The 20,683-nt window shown below is 36.2% G+C and overlaps 2 protein-coding genes across 2 annotated transcripts in view; both read left to right on the top strand.

Annotated features, from left to right (window-relative positions):
- The window catches only part of LOC107740548 (regulator of nonsense transcripts 1-like), a 21,669-nt gene extending 13,978 nt beyond the window's left edge, over positions 1 to 7,691 (top strand). The window contains 8 exon segments of the mRNA XM_016552992.1: positions 368 to 524; positions 1,516 to 1,658; positions 3,105 to 3,279; positions 3,517 to 3,598; positions 4,186 to 4,347; positions 5,120 to 5,343; positions 5,478 to 5,597; positions 6,753 to 7,691. Of these exon segments, the coding sequence (XP_016408478.1) occupies positions 368 to 524; positions 1,516 to 1,658; positions 3,105 to 3,279; positions 3,517 to 3,598; positions 4,186 to 4,347; positions 5,120 to 5,343; positions 5,478 to 5,594 (1,060 nt within the window). The 3' untranslated portion in view covers positions 5,595 to 5,597; positions 6,753 to 7,691.
- Positions 7,692 to 8,113: 422 nt separating this feature from the next.
- LOC107740544 (homer protein homolog 3-like) overlaps positions 8,114 to 20,683 on the top strand; it is a 40,379-nt gene continuing 27,809 nt past the window's right edge. The window contains exons 1-2 of the mRNA XM_016552988.1: positions 8,114 to 8,185; positions 14,161 to 14,210. Coding sequence (XP_016408474.1) covers positions 14,188 to 14,210 — 23 coding nt within the window. The 5' untranslated portion in view covers positions 8,114 to 8,185; positions 14,161 to 14,187. The remainder of the gene's footprint in view (positions 8,186 to 14,160; positions 14,211 to 20,683) is intronic.

Here is a 20,683-nt window from a genome sequence, read left to right as displayed (position 1 = left end):
GCCCTGCATCTAAACTTTTCTAAAGACAGCACGTTCCCCTCAGACATGGATTCATAAACTACCCCTAAATGAATCGCGATTTGTTTAGCATCTCAACCGATTTGAATCGTCACATATTTGAATCGATTTTCAACCAGCTCGCGGTTAATCGTTACATCCCTAATTTATATACATATAAAATGTCGGTCAGTTGACCTCTTCTTGTATAAGTGAATTTATGTCATCAGTCAAAAGTCTGGTTATGTGAGACTACTGGAAGAACAGAAACCTTTGAAAATTCATAAGCTTATTCATAAATGCTCCTTACCAGCATTAGATGAAGCTCATTCAAAGGGCCGGTCTGATAAAATCTTCTCTCTGTGTTCAGGACTGAGGCTGCTAATGTGGAGAAGATCACCACCCGTCTGCTGAAGGCCGGAGCCAAACCCGACCAGATCGGCATCATTACACCATACGAGGGCCAGCGCTCTTACCTGGTGCAGTACATGCAGTTCAGCGGCTCACTGCACACCAAACTATACCAGGTACAGAGTCCAAACAACACCTGCAAACATCCCTGCAGACTGGTTTCAGCCATTCTGTTGCATAAGTGTACTCTAGACCAGTGTTTCCCAAAATTTTTAGCCGCGGCACCCTTTGGAAATTTTAACAGATTTGTGGCACCCTACAAAATTTATTTTGTCACAATACTTGAATTTCTAACTTTGATATGATACCTTGAAAAGTATAGATATTCGGTACAGCAGGGAAGAACTGCAGAATATAGGCTACTGTAATACAGATATTTTTTATATTATTTAATTTTTTTGTCCATCAATGGTGGCAATCAGTAGGCTAATTTCTAATGAAGAGACCAATTTATATGACAGATTTTCATGTAGGCTTTTATTTATATGTAAACATTGTTTAATTACCATTATAACTAGCTATCTCACAAATTTTTGCTCACTCAAGATTTTACAGTGGGGTAATTTTGTTGCAGTAGCACAAGATAGCTTGATTTCAAACTTTGAATTGAATAATGATACTAATGATAGCACAAAAAATAATAACGATACAAATGAAATAAATAGCTTTTTAGTTTTTCAGGTAGGTCTAACAGTAGGGCTATTAAGGAATTTAGTTTTTTTTTTTTTTTTACCAATTATATCCAAATAATATTTAGTCCTAGAAAGCTATGGTGAACTCATTTTCAGCAGCCGGAATTTCGGTGCATCTCTAATTATTGGCAACATCAGAAATGGATATTATACAATAGATGCTTTTGAACATTTTAGCAATTTAAAAATCTTAAAAAATGATTTTTTTACACTGCACCCCTGCTCTCGACAGACAGCACCCCGGTTGGGAAACACTGCTCTAGACACTCACTGTGGCAATTTAGGGTGTCAAGAAAAGCACATTTTGGTGTAAGATTGTTATTGCTCTAGTACTGGAAGTTTTTAATGGCTGTTGGACATCCAGTATCACACAGCAGCGTGTCAGTGATGTATTGATGCCTGTGTGTGTCTACAGGAGGTGGAGATCGCCAGCGTGGATGCGTTCCAGGGCAGAGAGAAGGACTTCATCATCCTGTCTTGTGTCAGAGCTAACGAGCACCAGGGCATCGGCTTCCTGAATGACCCACGACGTCTCAATGTGGCGCTAACCAGAGCCAGGTAACAATAGCAGACTTAGAGTAAGGTGCAGTAATTTATTACACCTCATTTTACAGTCAGTATCATTCAGGTGTCTGTATGCACGGCAGAGATGCATTTAAACTAACATGTTTAACACAGACAATTGCAGATTCCAGTCATAAAAATGGAATTTACTTTATAAAACAGAATGTCACAGAATATGGCGAATTTTGGCAGAATAAATCAAAAATAGGGCTATAAACTTGATCTGTTTTTGCATGTCTCAGTTTCATCTACTACTCACACTGAAGCACACATGATGCTTGTGGTGTTTTCAGTGTCTGTCGTCTCAATATATGAGGACATGAACACACAAACTTCTCCAGAGCTGCTCTGAGAGTCACTTCACCAGCATTTCACCATTTAATTTGAGAAAACTATGGTCAGATACACACAAAAACTCAAAGGTCTTCACTACAACCCACCAAAATAAAAGTTTGGTTTTATTTGAAGAAATTATGACAATTACATTTCTTATGTTTTGTTATATGACATTAATTATGTTTTGTAGAGTATATGTGCTTCTTTAAGTAGTAATAAAGAATAATGTATTTCATTAAATATGTATTAAAAATCACACATTTTTATTAATGTTTTAATTTAAACGGTAAACCTTTTTTGTGCAGCACTTTGTCAAGAAATAAAAGGAAATGTTCATTTGATTTAAAAAAAAAAAAAAGATTTTAATCATTTAAATTAAATTTGATTGTCTCTAATAATAAATTTGCTTTTAATTGTAAAACATAAAACCCAGAAAAAGTAAAATAGACAACAGAATTTCTTAGATGACACATTTCATAAAGCAATATTATTGCAAAAATGTAAATAAATTGTAACATTTTTATGAATTAAATTTATTAGACATGCTTTTTGGTTATTAAAATGGAATATAGAAACATTTAAATGGAAAACAGAATTTGGGGGGGAAAATGTGTATTTTTGCAAAACATTATGTACAGGTGCATCTCAATAAATTAGAATGTCGTGGAAAAGTTCATTTATTTCAGTAATTCAACTCAAATTGTGAAACTCGTGTATTAAATAAATTCAATGCACACAGACTGAAGTAGTTTAAGTCTTTGGTTCTTTTAATTGTTTTAACAAAATTAAAAAATTTTTGTTAAATGTGAGCCAAAATCATCACAATTAAAAGAACCAAAGACTTAAACTACTTCAGTCTGTGTGCATTGAATTTATTTAATACACGTTTCACAATTTGAGTTGAATTACTGAAATAAATGAACTTTTCCACGACATTCTAATTTATTGAGATGCACCTGTATATACAGTACATTGTATATTATGTATTTTTGCACACAAAAAAAAACTGATTTACAGTATGTTTTGCTTCAAGTAAAATGTGTGAATAAATAACAAATGTAGGTGGATAGCTCTAGTCATGTGCTCAAATGTGTATGTGTGCAGATATGGCGTGATCATTGTGGGCAATCCTAAGGCTCTGTCCAAGCAGCCTCTGTGGAACCACCTGCTGAACTACTACAAGGAGCAGAAGGTTCTGGTGGAAGGACCGCTGAACAACCTGAGAGAGAGCCTCATGCAGTTCAGCAAACCACGCAAGCTGGTCAACACCATCAACCCTGTGAGTAACACGCACACAAATCAGGGTTACTTCTGGCGCAGAAATAGTCTTTTCATGCTTTTTGTGCATGCAAAGCTGGTTAATTGCAATTGCGTTTATTACAGTATGCATTATTAGTGCTTGTATGCATCTATAACATTACATTCACCATCAAGGTAACAAAGAAGTTTCAAATAAGGAAAAAAAAAAAACACAAGTCACAAAATATTTCTGCTAATAATGGAAATTGTTTTTCAGGGAGCCCGTTTCATGAGTACCGCCATGTATGACGCGAGAGAGGCCATGATTCCTGGATCCGTGTATGATCGCAGCAGCACCGGTGAGAAAGCAATCACATACTACTTCTCACATCTCAATACAATGCAGTTGCAGTGGATTAGTTCTAATTTAGTTTCTTATTTACAAATAAAATTCTTATTTGGTATTTTTCTTGTTGATCAACATGATCAAACTAATTTAATTGGTTAGTTTAAGCATCAACCAAAAGAATCCAGTGTTATTCTGTTAACGTTAACTAAAACTGAAACCATAAAAAAGTCACTTAAAATAAAAAAAAAAGTAATTGAAATAAAATATGAAAAAGGTAAACTTATTTAAAACTAAATAAACTAAAGCTAATAAATAAAAATGAATAAAGACGAAACTAAATTTAAAACAAAAATAAATAAAAAATGACGAGAAAACAAAAAATATAAAAATAAAAATTATATAACTATATTTTATATAAAAATTTTAACGTAAATATAAAAAATAAAAATATAATCTAATTCAAAATATGAACAAAAATTGTAATGGTATACAAATGATAGTCAAATAACACCGTTGTTTAATGATGAGTTGCTTTTGAAATGGTTATTTGTGGAAAAATACATATTTAATTTGTCACTGCTTTGTCTGTCTTTACAGGGCGTCCATCTAATATGTACTTCCAGACCCATGACCAGGTCGGCATGATCGGGACTGGGCCGAACCCGATGGGCTCCATGAACATCCCCATCCCATTCAATCTGGTCATGCCTCCCATGCCTCCACCTGGGTACCTGGGCCAGGTGAACGGACCTGCTGCTGGTGAGAGAAAACTCCAGAACACTAAACTACTGCTTTTTGAACAAGAAACCTTGACTAGCATTACTTTTTGTTGCAGCATTTTGTATTGCCTTTTTCTAGCTACTAGGGCTGGGCGATATGGGCAAGAATTCCTATCTCTGTATTTTTGGCCGATTTGTGATCTACGGTATATATCTCAGTATTTTCATTTTTGTATCTGGATTTTATTTTTATTTTTTTTTTTTATCTGTATTTAATATATATATTTTACATACCGCTCAATGTTGTCCAACGAAACAGTACATATTAAATGCTATGAAAACTAATAAAAAACAATGTAAGCCTATATATTATGTGCAAAAAATGGTCAAAATCACATTTTATTCTAGCATTGTAACATTACAATCTAAAAAAAAAAAAAATAATGCTTTTAAAACAGAAGTTAAATTCACTGAACTAAAAATGAAAATAAATAAGAGCAAAAGCACAGACTAGTATTAGGCTATTTTGATTAACCCATTACAGTCACTTTACAATCAGTGCTATCATAAAAATACATTTACTTGTAAGTTTAAAATTCTACATATATTGTTGGCTATTGCTACAAATATACCCCAGCGACTTAAGACTGCTTTTGTGCTCCAGGGTCACATATCGTAATAACTCGATATACCACCCAGCCCTATTAGCTACTTTTAAAGAGATATAGAAAGAAGCTATGGATGGAGTGACAAGAGGTGAAGCAGGACTGAATCAGGAATACGATATTAATCGGTTCTCTGTCTGTTTACAGGTCGTGGTGCTCCTAAAGGTAAGACCGGGGGTCGTGGAGGTCGTCAGAGGAACCGTGGCACCGGTAATCACGGCAGCGGGCAGGCCAACATGCCAGGCAGCCAGGCCAGTCAGGACCTGGTGTCCCAGCCCTTCTCTCAGGGTCCACTGACCCAGGGCTACATCACCATGAGCCAGCCGTCACAGATGAGCCAGCCTGGACTGTCCCAGCCTGAGCTCTCACAGGTACACATGCTCACATTTGTGTGGGATGTTCACGCCTTTATATGAGATATAAGCCTCTTGAGTCTGTGTTAAAGTGACCTTGTTTTGTTAATTCTGTAATTTTACATATTGTTTTTGTCTTTTGTGTGAAACAGGACAGCTACCTGGGTGATGAGTTCAAATCCCAGATGGACGTGGCGCTTTCCCAGGATTCCACCTACCAGGGCGAACGGGCATATCAACACGGAGTGACTGGACTCTCACAGTACTAGAGTGTAAGACGACACACGCATCTTAAAAGACCAAGCATACACTACTGAGTCAGATATGCATTTTTAAAGAAATTAATACTTTTATTCTGTAAGGGCGCATTAAATTAATCAAAAGTGACAGTAAAGACAATGTTTCAAAAGATAAATGATGTTCTTTTGAACTTTCCATTCATCTGTGAATCCTGAAAAATAAAATGTATCTCAGTTTCCACAAAAATATTGGGCAGCACAACTGTTTTCAACATTGATAATAATCAGAAATGTTTCTTGAGCAGCATATTAGAATGATTTCTGAAGATCGTGTGACACTGAAGACTGCAGTAATGATGCTGAAAATTCAGCTGCGCATCACAGGAATAAATTACATTTTATAATGTATTCAAATTGAAAAGTTGTAAAAATATTTCATGATATTGCTGTTTTTACTGATTTTTTGATCGAATAAATGCAGTCCTAGTGAGCAGAAGAGACTTCCTTCAAACATTTAAAAAATCTTACCGATGCCAAACTTATTTGAACTGTACTGTGCATTAATTTACTAATCTGTTTAGTGTAATTGATGTCTATATAGCCGACACCCAAAATGCATAAAATGAGTTTTATCTGTGCTGTTTCTTTTTTTTTTTATGTATACACACACACAAATCACTAAAGCTTAAACTAAAACTAGCAAATAAAAATATATATTTAATAAATAATAAATAGGCATCAAAATATAATACTATAAAATTCTATTAAATTAGTAATAAATTAAAACCGTAATAAAAATTTAAGAAAACAATGAAGTTATTAAAACTTTAACTAAAATTTTATTAAAAACTAAATATAAAAATAAAATTAAAACTATTCAATTAATAAGAAATTAAAACAAGAATAAAAATGAAAGAAAAGCACAACAAAATGTCTAAAACCTTAACTAAAATGAAATACAAAAACAAATAAATTAAAATCTTTTCTCCGTGGAGCCCATTTTGCAAACCTGATGTTTTTTTTTTCCATTTTAAAAACAGTAGCTAATTATGTTTACAGTAACATCTTTGTGTTTTTATTCTGATCCATTTTGCTCTTTGGTCTAGCTGTTTATGAATGGAAAAACACCTCATGTGTGTAAGTTCCCACATTGCTAACGCTGTCGGATTTCTCTGTCTGTGTCCGCAGGTTGTTGGAACAGGAGCTAGGCCTGTGCTGAGCTTAGTTCATCAGCATTTTAAATATGGGTAAATATAAAAAAAGAACAAACATGGATGCCCGTTTACCACTGTTACAACTGAAGCACCATGGTGTGAGAGCAACAGGAGAGAATCAAACCAATCACAGGAGGGAGTGAAGCTGGACAGGACGAAAGAGAACGTGTGAGTGGCGGACTACATCCACCATTCGTTGAGGACGGGGAGGAGAGGGGAGACGCAGTGTTAGGAGGAGACCAAACACGAGATCTTCGATCTGCAACTCCGCAACGTGGAGGAGGCTCCTGGAGCGCAGGGGCCCTTCCCGGCCTCCTCTCTCTCTCGCCTGGCTGCCGACGTCAGCCTCAGGCCTTGCCCTGCCAACAGAGACGGAGCCAAGATGAAGTTCTCTTAAAACTACCTGCAAAAACCACGCTTGCTCTGTCGTCTCCACGAGCTGAGAGAGGGGGTGACGTATTTCAAGTAATTATAAACGCTTTTCGAGCAGCTGATTTTCGGGAAAGTAAGAGTTCCCCTCAAAGTTGACATCTGACATTCAGGTTCTACCACCGCTCATCTTTGAGAGAACGGACGCCTGCGGCAAGAGTTTTCGCGTTTTGTTTCGGAGCGCCTCTTGTCTCCAACCCGAGGTGCTAGGACACTCTGAAGGACGATTCAACTTTGAGGAACGTTTTCCGCCTGAAGTCCGGGAGGGTAGAGGTGCCGCGTCGAACGGAGGGCCCGTCACATCTCATCCGCTCTCCGCTAGGTGATTTGGGGTAGAAATGGCTTTGGGATGTTTAAAAATTCCTTTTAAGTGTTCTGTCCTTTGCCGAGGGACCGACGGATCTATCCTTTCTTATTTTCCTCTGTTTTAAAATGTTTTTTGTTCAACTAGAATAAAAGCAGTGAAGTAGAACCGCTTGCTTGATTTAGATGTGGCTTCAAAATCGATCCAAACCACCGGGATCTGTGGGTCAGGAGTGTCAAAATCAGGTGAAACTCGTTCATCTGGGTCTGTTCGATTTGATGTGTCAATCAAAGCAAACTCCTCCCACTGTCCAATCAGGTGAAACGCGATCATCTGAATCTGAGACTAATGTGTCAATCACAGTAAACCCCTCCCACTGCTATTCTGTCCAATCAGGTGAAACTTGCTCGTCTGAAGCTGTTCGATTTTATATGAGACAAATATGTCAATCACAGTAAACCCCTCCCACTGCTATTCTGTCCAATCAGGTGAAACTTGCTCGTCTGAAGCTGTTCGATTTTATATGAGACAAATATGTCAATCACAGTAAACCCCTCCCACTGCTATTCTGTCCAGTCAGGACGCAGTCATATTATCGTTGTGCCCGAATCGAATTTAGTTGCGCCTCAGAGAAAGCGGAAGGAGATCGCCGCACCTATGTGAAGCACAGACAGGTGAGATTCTCGCTGTTTTTGTGTCTGACCGTAAGAGGCTCGTCCTGCGCTCTTGCGTTGTTATGATGATGATGAGGATGATGATGATGTCAGTGAGAGCGGGCGGTTTTACGCCGCCAACAGGTGTGTGTGTGTGTTTTCAGAATGCCCTCCTTCATTATTATTTGTGTTGTGATAGATTGTAGTTTTGTTTTTCCCCCCCATACTGACGTGAAGTTCTCGTAACCTCTCTCAGTGTGGAAATTGCTCGAGTTAATTTGGTTTCGACGGACCCATTCAGAGTTTTACGGCAGCTTTTAACATCTGTTCCGACCGATGCTAGTCGCCTCAACTTTGTACTTTTACTTTGGAGTGTTTATACCTTGCTGTTACTTCATACTCGCAGCCCTTTTGACTGTTTGATATTACCCACCACCACTCGCATTTTATAGCATCGAGCACAGATTCGTTTTAAGTTCACATCCTTCGCTTTCTCTTTTTTCCGTTGCCCACAAGACAATCATGATTCGTTCATAACCGAGGTCGCAGAAATGTCGATGCGACTTTTTCATGTTAACCTCTCGTTTTAGAATGAACTCATTCTCTGAAATTCCTGTATACAGTTTAGTTTTCACCTTTCATACTTCAACTGTAAATATCAGTGCTCAGATTTGATACGACGTCAGCCAAACTGTTGCCGATGACAATGAGATGCTAACATCCACAACAAGGCCAAGGTGATCCACAGCGATGCATTCTTGTTTTAATCGAGTATGAAGAGGTTCTGCTGCGAAAATTGCATCAAATTTGACTGAAATGTACAATACATTTATATGCTTTAACTTGCAATGAAGAGGAACACTGGAGAAACATCAGGATATGAAGTATAATTCAGGATTTTGTTTTGTGGAAAAACTTTTCACCCCCACAATATGTACTACTTGTAACGTTATGAATAAATGTTGCTTTCTTTCACCCAATGCAGTTCTCAGTTTAACGTCTTTTTTTATTTTTGTCCTTTTTTTGTTTTTGTGTACACATTTTTGGCCTTGTAAATGGAAGCTTGTTTCTGCCACAGAATAAATTCATTCAAAGTTATGATTGCAATTGAAACGTTAAAAATCAAAAAATCAAAACTCTTTTCTTGCACTTCCAAGTTTGCTTTGTGCATTGTATTGACTTTTTTTCCTCTGGATTCTGAGTTTATATCTTACAATTTTTTTTTCTGCCGCAGAATAAAAAATAAAAATGGTAATTGTGGCTTTTGTCTGGCAATTCAGACTTTTTCTTTCAATTCTGAGTTTTTATCTTGCGATTCAGACTTTTTTCTCAGAATTGCAAGAAAAGGTGGATTGTGAGATGTCACAATTACCTTAATTTTTCATCCTGTGGCAGAAACAAGCTTCCATTGCATTTTTAACCTGGTGTATGCTAGATTACAGTAAGGGAGCACACTTCATGTGTTGATTTTTTCACAACCTGATTTCTGTGGTCTCAAGTGAAAATGACAAAAGGCTTTGCTCAATGCAAATTGCATGCAAAAGTCTGTTCAGATTTGAGACACTTGTTAATAATGTGTACTAGCCTTAATAAAGAAGGAATGTTAAATCCTATAAATACAGTTTAAGAACTTGCGGTTTTCCAAAGTAACATTAATTTGTATTAATTGCAGAAACTCCCTGCTGCAATGTGTCATCCTCGTTAGTGATAGAGCAGGTCTGATGTGGCGTTTTCATCAATCACACATAAAACCTAAAAATCTGAAAAATACTGTTTCTATTACCATAACACCATAGACAGTAAAAAATTTTTTTTTACCCGTTTAAATGAGTTTTAAAAAAAATAACATGTATAAGTTCATTTGCAAAAACATAACTGTTTTTAACAATTTTCAAAAATCATGTGTTTTCATTGTGCGTTCCAATTAATCTCAGTCAAACTGCAGTTGGGTTATTTTGCTTGGGTAAAAAATAACGAAAAAATACTAACACAATAAAAAACATGATTTTTGAAAATTTAAAAAAACAGAGTTATCTTTTTTTTTTGCAAATAAACTTCATATATATATATATATACACACACAGTGCATTCAGAAAGTATTCAGACCCCCTTCACTTTTTTCAATTTTGTTATGTTGCAGCCTGATACTACACTTGTTTAAATGCATTTTTTTTCTCATTAATCTACACTGTACCTCATAATCACAAAGTGAAAACAGAATTTTAGAAATGTCTGTAAATGTATTAAAAAGAAAAAAACTGAAATATCACATTTACATAAGTATTCACCCTTTGCAACAACACTTTTATCTCAGGTGCCTCCCATTTCTCTTGATCAGTGCTGAGATGTTTCCACATCTTGATTGTGATTGGAGTCCATCTGTGGTTAAACAAAAGAATTGGACATGATTTGGAAAAGGCACACACCTCTCTATAAAAGGCCTCACAGCTGACAATGCATATTAGAGCAAAAACCAAGTCATGAGTAGGTATGTGATTTTTCTGTATAAATATGGATTTCCATATTTTCCGACCTCTGAGGGACGATTTTTTTTGTTTTTTTAAACGAGCCATTTCCACACAAAATATGAAGCAGCAAAATTGTTTTGAACATTGATAATAATCAGAAATGTTTCTTGAATCAAATAAATTGTAATGATTTCTAAAAGATCATGTGACACTGAAAACTGGAGTAATGATGAAGAAAATTCTGCTTTGCATCACGGGAATAACATTACATTTTATAATATATTAAAATTGAAAAAAAAAATTTTTTAATTTGTAACATTTCACAATATTGCAATTTTTTTTGTTTTTTACTTTTTGATCAAATAAATTCAGCCTTGATGAGCAGAAGATATTTATTTCAAAATCATTAATAATTGTAATGTTTCCAAACTTTTGGCAGGTACTTTAATAATAACAATTCTATATACTTTACTATAATATATTATAGTTTATTATATCATACTGTTATCATGATTATTAAATGCTGCTTTTTATTTTTTACAGGACAATAGTATGTATTATTACAATATAAGATATATCTTTTAATGTGCTAAAATATATATTTTTCATAATAAGTGCTGTTTTAAAATTTGGGGTGAAATATGAAATATACAACCACGTTCAAATTCTTCAAATTTCTTTTTTTTTGGGGGGGCAAATATGAGATATACAAGCACATGTTCAGATTTTTCAAATTTCGTAATTTTTTTCTATTAATTTTGGGGCAAAATTATAAATTTTGTTGTTTTTTTTTTTTTTTTTTAAATTTCTTTTTTTTTTTTTTTTTTTTTTTGTCTCTAGCTGATCACATGCCTGCATGAGGTCAAAGGAACTGCCTGCAGAGATCAGAGACAGAATTGTATCGTTGCACAGATCTGGGGAAGACTACAAAAAAAAATCTGCTGCACTAAAGGTTCCCAAGAGCACAGTGGCTTCCATAATTCTCAAATGGAAGAAGGTTGGCACAACCAGGACTCTTCCAAGAGCTGGTCGTCCAGCCAAACTGAGCAATCGATGGAGAAGGGCCTTGTCTAGACTGGTGACCAAGAAGCTGATGGTCACTCTAGTTGAGCTCCATGATCATATATGCAGATGGGAGAAACCTACAGAAGGACAAACATCACTGCAACACTCCACCGATCTGGGCTTTATGGCGGTGTGGCCAAACTCAATCCTCTCAGTTGAAGACACATGAAAACACACTTGGAATTTACAAAAAAGCACCTAAAGGACCCTCAGACTCTGAGAAACAAGATTCTCTGGTCTGATGAACCTCAATTCTAAGCATCATGTTTGAAGGAAACCAGGCACTGCTCATCACCTGCAGAGTAGCAGCCCAAAAGTAAAGTGTGCTGGTAGCAGCCTCGTGCTGTGGGGCTGTTTTTCAGCAGCAGAGACTCAGGGACTCGTTAGAGTAGAAGAAAACTCAATGCATCAAAATATTGAGTTAGCCTTGATGAAAACCCAGTCCAGAGCATTCAGAACCTAAGACCGGGCCGAAGGGTCACCTTCCAACAGGACAATGACCCTAAGCACAAAGCAAGAGTGGCTTATAGACAACTGTGTGAATGTCCTGGAGTGGCCCAGCCAGAGCCCTGACTTGAACCCTATCTAACATCTCTGGAGAGACCTGAAAATGGCTGTCCGCCGACGGTCCCCATCCAACCTGACCGAGCTTGAGAGGATTTGCAAAGAAGAATGGCAGAAAATCCCCCAATCCAGGTGTGCAAAGCTTGTTGCGTCATACCCAAAAAGATTTGAGGCTGTAATTGCTGCCAAAGGTGCTTCAACTAAGTACTGAATACTGAATACTTATGTAAATGTGATTATTTCAGGGGTTTTTTCAAATAAATTTACATGCATTTCTAAAATTGTTTTCACTTTGTCATTATGAGGTACGGAGTGTAGATTAATGAGAAAAAAATGAATTTAAACATTTGTAGTATCAGGCTGCAACATAACAAAATAGAAAAAACGTGAAGGGGGTCTGAATACTTTCTGAATGCACTGTGTATATATGTACAGAATGTAAAAGTCATGAAAAAGTTAATTGGCCATTGTTAGAAAAAAACGTACGTGTGTGTTTCTAACAATGGCCACATTTTTTAATCTACATTACATTCTGAATTCACTGTTACCTTACAAACAATGACGACATCTCTTAACATAATTGACCAAATTAATATCGAAATCACAATATGTCCAAAAAAAAGCATGGTAACGCCATTGTTTTACTGCACTTAGTGAGGACTGTTTATAGTGTCTCATTGGGTTTACATCAGCACAAATGTCTGTATGATGAACGGATCTTCGCTCTCTAATCACTAGAGGGCGAGAGGCGCCGCAATGATGCTGCAGCTCCGCTTCTGTCCGCCGGACGGCGCGCGCGAGTCTCTTCAAAACCCCGCCGCGGCGGGACATCAAAGCCAAACTGGTTACAAAGTAACAGTCGCGGCGCGTCATCAAAGTCGTTGCGGGAAGCATTAGAACGCGGAGCGTGACAGCCGGCGGGCTTTCCCGCGAGTCCGTGCTCTTACTGAACTACAGCGAAGACAACCGCGGGGGAAAGAGGAACTGACCCAGTCATCACGTCTAGTTTCTGCGGCTGCTGCTGTTGCATTCGCGGGCTGCATGCACATATATGCCATGTTCACTGTATAGAAAGACTCCAGACGCGGATTACCGACCCCACAGATCCTACAGGTCCCACAGGTCCCACAGGTCCTACAGGTCCTACAGGCTGTAAACAGTTGCTCCAGAACAGGAACAAGAGTTTGACATCCTGTGTGTTTACAACGACATGGGGTAAGAGTCTCTGCTCTGTCCTAGTCTCATTCATAGGAACTAAAGAGACTTTAACTGAGCGAAACTGAAGCCAGAAGAACTTACCAGAGCACTTAAAGAGAGTTAATTACTGCAGGTATGCTACAATAAAGACTTTAGATGTCATTAGACTATCTGAAAACTGTTTGTATGCTTCGAAGCGAATATTTATTTATTTAGGACAGTCCTTCGTGAGTAAACTGTGGAGATAGTCGTTGTATATTTGTGTATTTGACACCGTATGATATGCTATAATGCATGTAAGCAACATTCTTTAATATGATTGCATACAAATGATCATTATACATGCAGTTTTTTCCAACACGTTTTAAAAGTGACCTGCAAGAAAGCTAAAAGGTGGTTTAACTGCATGGTGACCAGAAACACACTTTGCATTTTAACTTGCATTTAACACCTAGATCTAGACATTTTATGAAATAAAAATAATGAATATTTATATTTAATTATTATTTGCATAATTTATATTTAGTTATAGATGTTTAGGTTTTGCTTAATGAGATTATTTAATGATCAAGAAGACAACAACCACAACCTTGACCTAAATATGCCATTAATTTTCTCAATATTTTCAATGTATATTTAAACTGTATTTGTTCGGGTGGATGAATGTTTTTCTTTTTTTCTTTCTCTCATTTCTAATGGCAGAAAAAGACCCTCATCTGTCCAGTAAGAATGTTTCCGTTGCACAGAGAGAGGTAAGTCATGATTTAATGTCTTTATCAGATCCTGAGAGAGACCCTCGAATGAGGTGTTTTTTAAAATAAATTAACCAATATTTGGGCCACATCTGATTAATTAATCCATTTTTAATATGATCGCTAACAACAATTTTAAAGAATCTCCTGGCAGCCCTTATTTTTAATTAATAATTTTAATTAATAAATTTATTAAATTAATAATTTAATAAATCATCTTTATTTTTATAGTGCATTATATAGTACAGATTGTTGCAAAGCAGCACAGAGAAATGCACTTATAAAAATCACTGTAAAATGGACAAAGCACCTGGTGACCCATTTATCCTGCTCTTAGTAGGACACATTATACAGGAATTATGACTGTATAGATGAAGGGATACTGTATTAATCCCTTGTAGAAATGACACCCAACATGAAAAAAGGTTGTGGGATATTGTTTATGAAACGGCCAGCATTGTGGGGTTTTTTAGTTGCCATGACGACTGTACAATATATGTTCTGCTGCATCTCAAGTGTCCATCTCAGTGTGCTGGATGCTTTATGGATGATCATAGAGCTGTTTTGACCATCAGGAGGCCTGTAATGGGTTAAATCAGTAGAGTAGTGATGGTGCAGTTAATTAGTTCAGCAGCGGTAAGGTGTGATGCTGTCGGGTCAGAACACGCCTGGCCTAATTTCTACATTCTAACTGGATTGTCCCTTAAACGATCCCTCTTTGTTTTAAAGGAATAGTTCACCCAAAAATGAACATTTGCAGCCATTGTTTTACTGCACTTAGTGAGGACTGTTTATAGTGTCTCATTGGGTTTACATCAGCACAAATGTCTGTATGATGAACGGATCTTCGCTCTCTAATCACTAGAGGGCGAGAGGCGCCGCAATGATGCTGCAGCTCCGCTTCTGTCCGCCGGACGGCGCGCGCGAGTCTCTTCAAAACCCCGCCGCGGCGGGACATCAAAGCCAAACTGGTTACAAAGTAACAGTCGCGGCGCGTCATCAAAGTCGTTGCGGGAAGCATTAGAACGCGGAGCGTGACAGCCGGCGGGCTTTCCCGCGAGTCCGTGCTCTTACTGAACTACAGCGAAGACAACCGCGGGGGAAAGAGGAACTGACCCAGTCATCACGTCTAGTTTCTGCGGCTGCTGCTGTTGCATTCGCGGGCTGCATGCACATATATGCCATGTTCACTGTATAGAAAGACTCCAGACGCGGATTACCGACCCCACAGATCCTACAGGTCCCACAGGTCCCACAGGTCCTACAGGTCCTACAGGCTGTAAACAGTTGCTCCAGAACAGGAACAAGAGTTTGACATCCTGTGTGTTTACAACGACATGGGGTAAGAGTCTCTGCTCTGTCCTAGTCTCATTCATAGGAACTAGTGTGCTGGATGCTTTATGGATGATCATAGAGCTGTTTTGACCATCAGGAGGCCTGTAATGGGTTAAATCAGTAGAGTAGTGATGGTGCTGTTAATTAGTTCAGCAGCGGTAAGGTGTGATGCTGTCGGGTCAGAACACGCCTGGCCTAATTTCTACATTCTAACTGGATTGTCCCTTAAACGATCCCTCTTTGTTTTAAAGGAATAGTTCACCCAAAAATGAACATTTGCAAAAATGTGCTCACCCTCAGACCATCCAAGATGTAGATGAGTTTGTCAAAACAGCTCTAAACAAATATGTGGCTGGATTTTGATGTGAGAGACAACAGGAGATGCACTTTTTCACTGGAGGAAGCGTTATTATGGATTATGGATTATATTTTGGCAAAGGTTTGAAGTTAAAAAAACATCTTGATGATGGATTTGTTTCTTACAAACAGAGATGTTTTGTCTTCTCCAGATGTTAACTGATAGACTGGAGTGGTGTGGATTACTGTGATGTTTTTATCAGCTGTTTGGACTCTCATTCTGACGGCACCCATTCACTGCAGAGCATCCATTGCTGAGACACTGATGCAATGCTACATTTCTCCAAATCTGATGAAGAAACAAACTCATCTTGGATGGCCTGAGGATGAGCAAATTTTCATTTTTGAGTGAATAATTCTTTTAAATTTCATTATATGAAATTATATCTCCATGTTCGTTAAGCACAGGGAAAGATTATGTGTTGATTTGGTGTCTTTCTGTATATACTACATATAGAATAAAGATGCAGTACAAGGTTAATTTCCTAGTAATTGCCTCGTTGTATAAACAAATCTGGAAAAAGGCAATTAGAGCTGAAATGCAAATGGACAGCTGGAGGGTTCAGTGATCTCTAAACACACACACACACACACTCCAGTCTAGAATATAGCAGTGAACAGCTAATGGTCTCTTGGCCGTTAGACTTGTGTTTAGAGACAGCGCAGAGGTTACTTCTGGTTAACACAGATTTATTTTTCTAGTCAGCTGCATTGCTGCAAGGTTAACATGAAATTGCATTTAGAACCCATTTTATTGGCATTATGTGATGTCAGGTGAATCAAAATATTTAATGATTCTATTCATCAGGAATTGAGGTGATGGTGTAAAGTTTGGGTTTGGTAAACTTTTTTTTTTTTTTTTAAATAAATCTCTTTTGCTCACCAAGGCTGAATTTATTTGATGAAATATACAGTAAAATTGTGGAATATTATTATAATTTAAATTAACTGTTTTCTATGTGAATGTTAAAATGTAATTGATTGCTGAATTTCCAGCATCATTACTCCAGTCTTCAGTGTCACATGATCCTTCAGAAATCGTTCTAATATGCTGATTTGCTGCTCAAGAAACATTTCTGATTATTATCAATGTTGAAAACAGTTGTGCTGCCCAATATTTTTGTGGAAACTGTGATACATTTTATTTTCCAGGATTCACAGATGAATAGAAAGATCAAAAGAACGGAATTTATTTGAAAGAGAAATCTTTTGCAACATTATAAATGTCTTTACTGTCACTTTTGATTAATTTAATGCAATTTAAAATTACTAAAAGTATAAAATGTATTTTAAAAATGTTACTGACTCCAAATTTTTGAACAGTAGCATAGTGTATAACAGTAATGCTCAAGATTGATTAGCACACACTATTCTAAAGGGAAATATAGTTGTATGTTATATGAGCAGAAATGTGTATGAAACTGTCTGCAACACATTTGTTGAAGCGATGCAAACCGCATTGACGGATTGCAGATGAAGGTCTGAGACGTGTGCGGTCGCTCTGGTGTTTGGTTGAGCTTGATCTGGCTCTCGGTGCAGTTGGTTTCCCGCTGAAAGTCATTAGCGGCGGTCGATCTCTGGCGCTGGATAGTTTACAGGCCCTCGGCTCGTCACTGAGCGCCTCGCAATCAGCTCAGGGTGAGTAACTGACAGATGAAGGAGCTGCGCTGATCACAGCGGGACCTGTGACGAGTGAAGCCGGGAGACTTACCCCATGGAATTCTGGGAATTCAGGCCAGGCTCAGCCTCTGTGTTGAATATTTATGGATTTGCTCTGAAATGCAAATAATTCTCAAACAGTGCTTTTTTTTATGAATTTAGATGCTTTTATTCAAAGCAACTTACAATATAGGAACAAAAGCAATTTGTCAAACAGCAACAGTATTCATGATATACAATGAGAGGCTTATTATGATAAAAAAAGATTATGCGTTTTTAACTAGGATTCAAAATCTGATCAATTCAAAACCGGACAAATTTTATGTATAATAGATACAAATTAATGCAATTTAATGATTAAAAATTAACATTTACCTAAACTTCTTTACTATAAGTTGTATTAAATGATCATTTTCATGTCAATTTTTATTTACTTTGGAATTAATTTTATATATATGAGATACAGTAGATAGATGGATGGATGGATGGATAGATCATCACAGAAATAAATTACATTTGAATATATTTACATAGAAAACAGCTGTTTTAAATTGTAGTAATATTTCACAATTTTTACTGTATTTTTGGTCAAATAAATGCAACCTTGGTGAATAGCAGAGACTTCTTTCAAGATTTTTTTTTTTACCAACCCTAAACTTTTGAATATATTTAATTTCAAAATTCATACAGTTAAAAAAAAAAACATTATTTTTGTGAACTGAAATGGTTGAAAATATTTTTTCCCATGACTGATGGTGATTTATATATCTAGAGAGCAGGGTGGCCAATATATGTGAATAGCAAATTTGTTAAACGACAAAAAATTTTTTTATTATACAGCATTATTGCTCAAAATTCCCCCCAAAAAGTATTTGAAAAGAGAAAAAGTGCGTGATCTATTGCCAGGACTGCTGGTGGATGTTGGTAGTGACACAGTAAGTGTGGAGAATAATGCTCAAAATAGACAAATAGGCAGATATATTGAACTGTTATTTTATATTTTGTTTCATTCAAAGGCCTGTGACGTGAAAGCTCAGTGAAAGATGTGTTAGTCTGCAGGAGCTCGTGGTTTAAATCTCAAACTGAGTTTGGTGCTGAATGGATCGGTTGAGCTGACTTCATTCCTCGCGTCTGCTCTCAGCGTGTATTTCATACAATCATAAAATCACCGTTCACTCATGACTCACGGCTCTTCTGTAATGAATGACACACTGAAGGGAGAATAATGAAAGCTTTCCTCAAATGAGCTCCAAGACTACTTCTACTTCTACTGTGGTCACACAAACCTCGAACACTGCTTTTAGACATTGTTCATGTCAGTATTCATATTCTCTGATGACTCAAACGCAGCAGCTCATAATGTGACTGACAGGCGTGATGTGGACGGTTATGGTCATATCTGTGTTCATTTCTGGAAAGGGCAAGATAGGAAGAGGATCATCTTTCTGCTCTTCCTGCTCCTGATGCATTGCATTAGATTATTTCATTTTACATTTCTGAAATCCAATCCTTCCAGATTCTCTTCCTGATTTCAGCTAATTGTTTCACACAATGATCTGGTCAAGTATTAATCTGCTATATATTCCATATAATATATGTTAAATAATGTTTTTGATGTTTAATAATGTTTTTTTCTTCATTCCTTGATTCTGGTGCATTTTTTTTAACTGTCTGGTTTTGATATCCTGTTTAGTATTTTCTCCGGGGGGTTTTTTTCTATAGGTATTATTTATGTATTTTATTTAAAAAAAAAAATTTGTGATGCTCTCTGTGTGTGTGTGTGTGTGTGTGTGTGTGTGTGTGTGTACAATTTTAGCAAATGTAACAAAGATAACAAAGAGTGAAAAATGTAAGGGGGTCTGAATACTTTCCGTACCCACTGTATATATATATAAATAAATTTGTATTATAATTTTTTTTTGGGGGCTAATATGATACTCTGATGTCCATCCCATTTGATCTAGGGATATATTTTGATATTTTTTATATATATGAGCAACACATACAGTATGACCGTAACTCATCATCTGCCATATTAACTTCACACTGAGATCAGTCAGTCAGTCATGAGGCGTTATTTATGGTATCAGTTCATTTCTCTGATCATTTACAGCTCATTCACTCTCTTTATCATCATTTGTCCATTACTGCACTGACTGTTCATAATCTACAGGCTTTTAAAACACTTTTAAAATACACAAACTACATGCTCTAGGGCTTTTATTAGGACTGCAGCAACTTGTTGAAGTCAGAGTTGAATTATTCAGTTAATTGTTGAAATAATCCACAGATTATCAGAGTAGTTGTTAGTTCCAGCCCTGTTACCTTACAGATCCATGTACTTCATGAGAGTGGTCTTTGTGTAAACAAGTTGAGTATGTAAGAATTTTAAAAAGAGAGAAAGAGTTTTAGTATGTTACTTAAAATCTTTGTAAAACAATGTGTAATTAATGATATATTATTGAATTATAATTAATTTGATAATCATTATTCATTCATTATTAGTTCATTATTTGATAAATAATAGGCCTATAGTGCAGAATCTGAAATATATCCTATTTAGTTCTAACATTGTTTTGACTGAATCTTTGTGTATTTCCAGGTGTACGTTTTAAATCCCAGATTTCTGAGTTTGAGCTGAATTCAGTCGTGTTGTTTTCCTTATTCAGTTAATTGTTGAAATAATCCACAGATTATCAGAGTAGTTGTTAGTTCCAGCCCTGTTACCTTACAGATCCATGTACTTCATGAGAGTGGTCTTTGTGTAAACAAGTTGAGTATGTAAGAATTTTAAAAAGAGAGAAAGAGTATTAGTATGTTACTTAAAATCTTTGTTAATAAAATATACATTATTAGTAATGTTATATAAAATATAAAAAAATATTATTACTTTTAAAAAAATATTAAAATGATATATATAAATTAGTAGTAGTATTACTTAATTATATAATTATATATTTTAAATTGGTTAATTTATTATTGATAAGTTACTAAAAAATGTTTTATTTATTATTAGTAAATTATTAAATTAATTGTGTGTGTGTGTGTATATATATATATATATATATATATTTATTTTTTTTTTTTTTTTCTTTCCTTTTTGTTTTTGAAAGAAGTCTCTT

Source organism: Sinocyclocheilus rhinocerous, unplaced genomic scaffold (genome assembly GCF_001515625.1).
Source record: "Sinocyclocheilus rhinocerous isolate Xijiao unplaced genomic scaffold, SAMN03320098_v1.1 scaffold1878, whole genome shotgun sequence".
Classification (NCBI taxonomy): domain Eukaryota; kingdom Metazoa; phylum Chordata; class Actinopteri; order Cypriniformes; family Cyprinidae; genus Sinocyclocheilus; species Sinocyclocheilus rhinocerous.
The sequence above is the reverse complement of the archived record's forward strand: the minus strand, read 5'-3'. Positions and strand labels throughout refer to the sequence as shown.